This window comes from Penaeus japonicus, unplaced genomic scaffold (assembly GCF_977035675.1).
Source record: "Penaeus japonicus unplaced genomic scaffold, GWHDUDI00000001_assembly GWHDUDI00000038, whole genome shotgun sequence".
NCBI classification, from domain to species: domain Eukaryota; kingdom Metazoa; phylum Arthropoda; class Malacostraca; order Decapoda; family Penaeidae; genus Penaeus; species Penaeus japonicus.
Genome location: NW_028234440.1, coordinates 15,894,138 through 15,901,637, shown reverse-complemented (window position 1 = coordinate 15,901,637; position 7,500 = coordinate 15,894,138). Strand labels below are relative to the sequence as shown.

General features: G+C 45.9%; 1 protein-coding gene across 1 annotated transcript in view; it reads right to left on the bottom strand.

Annotated features, from left to right (window-relative positions):
- Window positions 1-7,500, bottom strand: part of LOC122262933 (uncharacterized) — a 120,365-nt gene that overhangs the window by 29,355 nt on the left and 83,510 nt on the right. Inside the window, exon 2 of the mRNA XM_086532932.1 lies at window positions 2,714-2,857. Coding sequence (XP_086389058.1) covers window positions 2,714-2,857 — 144 coding nt within the window. The remainder of the gene's footprint in view (window positions 1-2,713; window positions 2,858-7,500) is intronic.

Genomic DNA, 7,500 nt, shown 5'->3' with positions numbered 1-7,500 from the left:
TCGTTTCTCAGTGATATTTGTTCTTGGTTAATGTATACTTTACGACTTGCAAAATATATGTATATTATTGCCTAAGTGCTTCCTAACGAGATGACTTTGAGATAATAACGGATTCTGGGGGGATGCAACATAGAAAATAATTTTTCTTTCTCTTTCTCTATCTCTATTTATATCTCTCTCACTCTCTCTTGTTCTTCACTCAGTATCTAATTTACTCTCTCTCTCTCTCTCTCTCTCTCTCTCTCTCTCTCTCTCTCTCTCTCTCTCTCTCTCTCTCTCTCTCTCTCTCTCTCTCTCACTGTATGCGTGTGTATGTGATTGTGATTATGTGTGTGTGTGTGTGTGTGTGTGTGTGTGTGTGTGTGTGTGTGTGTGTGTGTGTATGTGTATGTGTATGTGTGTGTGTGTGCGTGTGCGTGCATAAAACAAACAGTAAAATCACAACAGCAACTAACCTTCAACGAAGATGCAAAGCAAAATGCCATTATCGCCAAACAGAAACCACAGTTTGAGCAAAGGTCGATTGCCCTCGGCGCTCATTAAGGGAGAGGGAGGGAGGGAGAGAGAGAGAGAGAGGGAGAGAGGGAGAGAGGGAGAGAGGGAGAGAGGGAGAGGGGGAGAGAGGGAGAGAGAGAGAGAGAGAGAGAGAGAGAGAGAGAGAGAGAGAGAGAGGTGAGAGGAGTCGGAGAGGAGAGAGAAGACGGAGAGGAGAGAGAGAGAGAGCGAGAGGAGAGATGAAGTTGATGAGAGAGAGAGTGAAAGTGTGGTGAGAGTTGAGAGTGAGACGCTTGAGAGAAAGAGAGAGGAGAGAGAGAGAGGAGAGAGAGAGAGGTGCGGATGAGAGAGAGTTGAATGGTTGTGGAGAGAGAGAGGGGAAGTCAGGAAGTTCTTGGAAAGTGAGTAGAGGCTAAGAAGAGCGGAAAGAGAGAGAGAGAGAGGGAGACGAGAGAGAGATGGTTGAGAGAGAGAGAGAACGTGAGAGATAGGAGAGGGGAGAGAGAGGAGAGAGAGAGAGAGCGAGAGCAGAGAGAGAGAGAGTCTGTAAGAGAGAGGAAGGATAGTGTGGCTAGAGAGAGAGTGAATCTGAGCGAGGGCAGAGAGAGAGTCAGAATCAGAGAGAGAGAAGAGAGAAGTGGTCAGTGGAGAGAAGAAGGATTGAGGAGGGAGTTGACGGTGAGGGAGTGAGAGAGAGCAGAGAGAGAAGAGGAGTCGACGAGGAAAGTGGAGAGAGAGAGAGAGAGATCGAGATGAGTTGAGAGGAGAGAGACGATAAGGAGAGAGAGAGAGAGATAAAGAAAGACCAGAGAAAGAGAGAGAGAGAGAGAGGAAAAATGAGAAAGAAATACCCAGTACAAGCCAAGGCAACAAACAAAAACAAAAACGACGTAACATCAACAAAAACACCAAAAACACGTTTTCCCCCCGACCCTGATACATCATTCATTAAAAAGACAACATAACAAAAGTTGTGTGATGTCCCGTTCCTCTGACGTGTAACTGCTGTTAATTGCGCCTCATTAAGTGATAAAATGTCGTTGAAATGAGCGTAAAGCAATTAATTAACTCTCCTCATCCGGGATGATAATCGGCGGAGATAAATCGTGACTATCGGTAGCCATCGATTTCAAGCCTATTTCAGTGTTGTGTATTCGACAATTCTAACCCTTGTTTCGATATAGTTTCCAGATGATTAATCCCCGATCTATCAAAATGATGTCGAATCCTATGCATAAACCATAAGATCGACATGGTTGACAGATAAACCGGACGCGCTACACAATATAGAACAAATTATCGCTTTTGCATAACCCGTTTTTAAAAAGCCTTGACGCGATATGGCGTCACGCCTTCGGGCCTTCGAGTACTCGTCAATAAAGTCTCGTGAAATCATTCTATTTCCTTCTCTTTCTCATTTATTTTAATCCTGGTTTTCCAATTTCCTTTATCTTTTTATTCCTTTTTGTATTAAATAGTAAGAGAAGAGGTGGAAGAGGGAAGAGGGAAGCGGGTTATTGCAAAGCTTGAGGTGATCACTTACAAGACACTTTCTCTCATGTGTGAAAACTGGGTTACAGGCAAGTGGGAGAAGTGGGAGGAGGAGGAGGAGGAGGAGGAAGAGGAAAGGATGGAAGAGGAGGAGGAGGAGGAGGAAAGGATGGAAGGGATGGAAGGAGGAGGAAGGGATGGAAGTCGAGGAGGAGGAGGAGGAAAGGATGGAAGAGGAAGAGGAGGAGGAGAAGGAAAGGATGGAAGAGGAGGAGGAGGGGAAGGAAAAGATGGAAGGGGAGGAAGAGGAGGAGGAGGAAGTAATGGAAGAGGAGAAGGAGGAGGAGGGATGGAAAAGGAAGGGATAGAAGAGGAGTAGGGGGGGGGGGAGAGAAAAGGAGAGCAACAATAGTAGAAGTAGTAGTAGTAGTAATATCAATAACAAAGATGACAATACATAAAGACTATTTAACAACAAAAACAACAATAATAATATTGATAATAATAATACCAACAATAATCAAAGAATAAAAAAACAAAAACAAAAAAAAACAAATAAAGAAATAAAGATAAAAACATACCAAACCTAGAAAACAGAATTAAAAGAATAAATAAATAAAAAAAGAGAAGAAAAGAAAAGAAACCAACCCAAACAAAGCGGAAAAAAAAAGAAAAAAAAAGGAATCAACGAGAGACAAAAAAGTGAAACGCAGAAAGCGCAACCAACCTGTTGCTTGAGGCGCCGCTTCCAGGACACAAGGAGCTGTGCTTGCGCCCGGTTCCTGTCTCGGAGTTCCTGCAGGGATTTCCTCGCCTCCTCCAGGGTGCAGACGTCCTCCTCCTGCACCGCTTCTAGGACTCCCACGCCCATCTGGAGAGGGAGAGGACCGTCGAGTTAGTGGGGGTGGGTGAGAGTGGAAGGGAGTGGGTGAGAGGGGGATGGTGAGTGGTTGTAAGAGAGGGTGCGGGAAAGGGAGAGCGGGGAAGGGCGTTGTGGGGCGTGGGATTTTTTGGTTATATTTTGCTGTGAGTTTAGGTATTGGTATTTGAGAGTGTGGTTGAGGTGTGAGGGCATAGTCGCGTTTGGGCATTGGGACGGGAGGGGGCTGGAGTGGGGTTGGAGAGTGGGCGGAGTGGGTGAGTGTAGGATTCAGTGGGTGAGAGGGGGCGGGTGGGGGTAGTGTGGGAGGGAAGTGGGTGTTGGTGAGGGTGGGAGGGATTGGGACGAGTGGGGAGGGGGAGGGGCGGTAGGTGAGGGAGTGGGTGAGGGTGGGAGGGAGTGGGCGGGAGGGGGAGGGAGTGGGTGAGAGTGAGAGGGAGAGGGTTGGAGGGTGCGGGAGAGGTTTGATTGTTGGGAGGTGAGTGGGTGGAGAGGGGAAGGGGAGGTGGGTGAGGGGGGAGGGCGATGGGTGATGTGAGGGGGAGGGAGTGGTGGGGTGGGAGGGAGTGGGTGAGAGTGGGAGGGAGTGGGTGAGAGTGGGAGGGAGTGGGTGAGAGTGGGAGGGAGTGGGTGAGAGTGGGAGGGAGTGGGTGAGAGTGGGAGGGAGTGGGTGAGAGTGGGAGGGAGTGGGGGAGAGGGGGGGGAATGGTGAGTGGGGAGTGTGGGACGGGAGTGGGTGAGCGGGAAGGGAGGGAGGAGGGAGTGGGTGGAGGAGGGGGAGGGATGTGTAGTGTGGGAGGGGGAGGGAGTGGGTGAGGGTGGGAGGGAGTGGGCGGGAGGGGGAGGGAGTGGGTGAGAGTGAGAGGGAGTGGGTGGGAGGGGGAGGGAGTGGGTGAGTGTGGGAGGGAGTGGGTGAGAGGGGAAGGGAGTGGGTGAGAGGGGGAGGGAGTGGGTGTGAGGGGGAGGGAGTGGGTGAGAGTGGGAGGGAGTGGGCGAGTAGAGAGTTTCTGGTGAGGGGTGAGGGGGAGGGGGGGGGAGAGTCTGTGTGTTGTGGGTATGGGCATTGTTTACGTCGTGTGAAATAATAATAATAACAAAAATGAGACAAGATAATCTTACTAATGATAATAAACACACACGCGAAATCAAACACACAAATAAACACAAACATGGAAACAAACACATACAAACAAACGCACAAAATAATATATATGAAACATAAATATAAATAAGGAAATATATATGTATGTATGTATGTATATATCTATCTATCTATCTATCTACTATATATATATATATATATATATATATATATATATATATATATATATATATATATATATACATATATATCTAGAGCTGCGACCGCCCGGCGCCTGCGGAGAAATTGGATAATGATCTCGGCGACAACACCCCTTCCCCCTTCCCCTCCCCCACCCTCCCCCTACCTCCCCCGCGGGTATATTCGGAAGGGGGTATTATTTGCCTTGGTATAGATCTCAGGATTTCGATTAGTAAGAATAATAATAGGGCGAAAGGGCAGCCATTGTTACGTAACGCGGTGATTATTCGTGTTATTGTATGTCGTTGGGTCTGTATGGGTGGGTGGGTGCTGTTTGTTTGTTTGTTTGTTTTGTGTGAGGAGGGTTAGGGAGGGGAAGAGAAGAGGAGAGGGAGAGAAGCGAGGAGAGAGAAGAGGTGTGAGAGAGATGGAGAGAGGAGGAGATGGAAGAGAGAGAGAGAGGGGGAAAAAAAGGTGTAGAGAGAGAATGAGAGGGGTAAAAGAGAGAGAGAGAGAGAGAGAGAGAGAGAGAGAGAGAAAGAGAGAGAGAAAGAGAAAGAGAGAAAGAGAGACAGAGTTAGGAAAAAAAGAAACAGATAGAAACAGAGTGCATATATACGTGCATATGCATGTGTGATTATTAATCTGGATCTACAATCAGCTGATAGTGGCGACGACGACCTCTCCCCCCTTCCCCCCACCCCCTGTCGTTCCTGGGGAGTCGTTCTGTCGTTTCCTCCCAAGAAGTCAAGAGAAGTCAAGAGAAGAAGTCATGAAAGAGTAATTAATGTGAAAGTTCCGTATCATTTTAATTAAGTCTACCGCCGGATGTTTGCGCTTTGCTTGTGATCCACAATTATTTGACTTTCTTTTTGCTCCGTTTGTTTCTTCTCTTTTTTTTTCTGTTTCTTATTTCCTTTATTTCATTTTATTTTATCTTTTTATTTAATTTTCTTTCTTTCTTTTTTTCTGTTTCTTATTTCCTTTATTTCATTTTATTTTATCTTTTTATTTAATTTTCTTTCTTTCTTTTTTTCTGTTTCTTATTTCCTTTATTTCATTTTATTTTATCTTTTTATTTAATTTTCTTTCTTTCTTTTTTTCTGTTTCTTATTTCCTTTATTTCTTTTTTTTCGTCTTTATTTCTTTTCTTTATTCTTTGTATTTTTTGCTAAACGAGCTGCTCGATTAACTAATTATTGCAATACTTTTTTTATTAGAATTAAGATCTCTATCTCTCTCTCTCTTTCTTTCTCTCTCTCTCTCTCTCTCTCTCTCTCTCTCTCTCTCTCTCTCTCTCTCTCTCTCTTTCTCTCTCTCTCTCTCTCTCTCTCGCTCTGTGTGTGTGTATGTGTATGTGCGTGTGTGTGTGTGCGTGTGTGATCTTTCGCTAATTAGATTATCTCCACCGAGGAAGCAATTCAGTCATCTAGACGTCGAAAGTAACTGTGCATGACAAAAAAAAAAAAAAAACGAAACAGCAACCCGATGTTATGATATGCCAAATAATGCAATCTCTCTCCGTGCCATAATTTTCTCTTCCTAAATTTATTAGTGTGATTTCTGCAATGCCCTTACTCTCGATTTTCGTAAAATTCTCTGTCATTTCCCGAGCCTCTGAGCTGTCGTTATGTGAAGAACCCCCGAGCCAGAGTGACGCATCGGTTATCCAACACGGGGGGGCTGGGGGATGGGGAGAGAGAGAGAGAGAGAGAGAGAGAGAGAGAGAGAGAGAGAGAGAGAGAGAGAGAGAGAGAGAGAGAGAGAGAGAGAGAGAGAGAGAAAGAGAGAGAGAGGGTTGGAGGGAGGGAGGGAGAGAGAGGAAAGGGGAAAGGGAAGAGAGAGGATAGAGAAGAGAAAGGAGAGAGAGATGAGAGAGGTATGAGAGAGAGAGAGGGAAGGAGGGAATGAGGGGGGGAGGGAGGGAGGAGGGAGGGGGGGGGTGAGGGAGGAGAGAGAGAGGGAGAGTGAAAGAGGGAGAGAGGAGAGAAGAGAGAGAGAGAGAGAGAGAGAGAGAGAGAGAGAGAGAGTGAGAGGAGAGAAGGAAGAGAGAGAGTTGAAGAGAGATGAGAGCAGGAGAGAGAGAGACGAAGACGATGAGAGAGAGAGGAGAGAGAAGAGAGAGAGAGGAGAGAGAGGGGGGGGGGAGGAGGGTGAGAGAGAGGGGGGGGGATATGGATGGAGGAGAGAGAGAGAGAGAGAAAGAGAGAGAAGAGAGAGAAGTGAGAGAGAGGAGGAGAGGAGGAGGAGTTGAGGAGAGAGAGATGAGAAGAGAGGAAGAGAGAGAGAGAGGATTTGAGAATGAGAGGGAGAGAGAGAGAGAGAGAGAGAGAGAGAGAGAGAGAGAGAGAGAGAGAGAGAGAGAGAGAGAGAGGGGGGGGGGGAGTGGGGGCAGGTATATATATATATAACACAAGACTAAGACGAAAATCTTATCAATTCCCCTACGAGGCACACCAATTATCTTAAGTTTTCAAGCAAGTCACTCGCAGAAATAACGAGTAATTCTCCCTCAGATCTACTTGGAACACTCCGTTATTCCCGTTGCAGAATAACTTGCAAGATAAAAGATGCGATTATGATGATCAGACCAGGTAATGATGAAGGGAAAAGGCCCGCCATCTGTTGAGCGGACGGCGAACTAGCGGTAGGAAGCTGCACCAAGATACACAGTTGCCGATTTTTCCTTTTCTTACTTTTTCTTCTTCTTTGTTTTCCCTCCGTTATCACCGTCGTTATTGGCGTTTTTTCTTGTTCTTCCACGTTCTTCTTCAGCAGTAGATAGGCAAGAGTTATGAGAAAGTTATTGGAAAGTGAAACGCTAATTTTGTTGTTTTATGAACAGTAACTTTTTTTTTTTTTCATTTTCCTTTATATTATGGTCGCCTAAGATGTTTACAGTCGTAATGTAAATCTGTGGGATTTCATAAATTCCATGCCATGTGTTAGACACATGGCATGGAATACTTTGAGATCAATTTTATTGGGTTCTTTTTAGTCTCCTTCTTCAACTTCTTCTTTGTCTCCTCCATCTTCTTCTTCTTCGTCTTCTTCAACTTCTTCGCCTCCTCCTCCTCCTTCTTCTTCGTCTTCTTCTTTGTCTCCTCCTCCTCCTTCTTCTCCTTCTCCTTAGTCATCTTCTTATCTTCTTCGCCTTCTTCTGCATCATCGTACTGGAATGCATTTAACCGACAAAGTGCTTGTATGTTGACGCCTGAGTGAGTGAGAGAAAGAGAAGGCGAGAGAGAGAGAGAGAGAAAGTGGGAGAGAGAAGAGAAGAGAAGAGAAAGAGGGAGGGAGGGAGGGAGGGAGGGAGGGCGAGAGAAAGAAAGAGAGACAGAGAGAGAGAGAC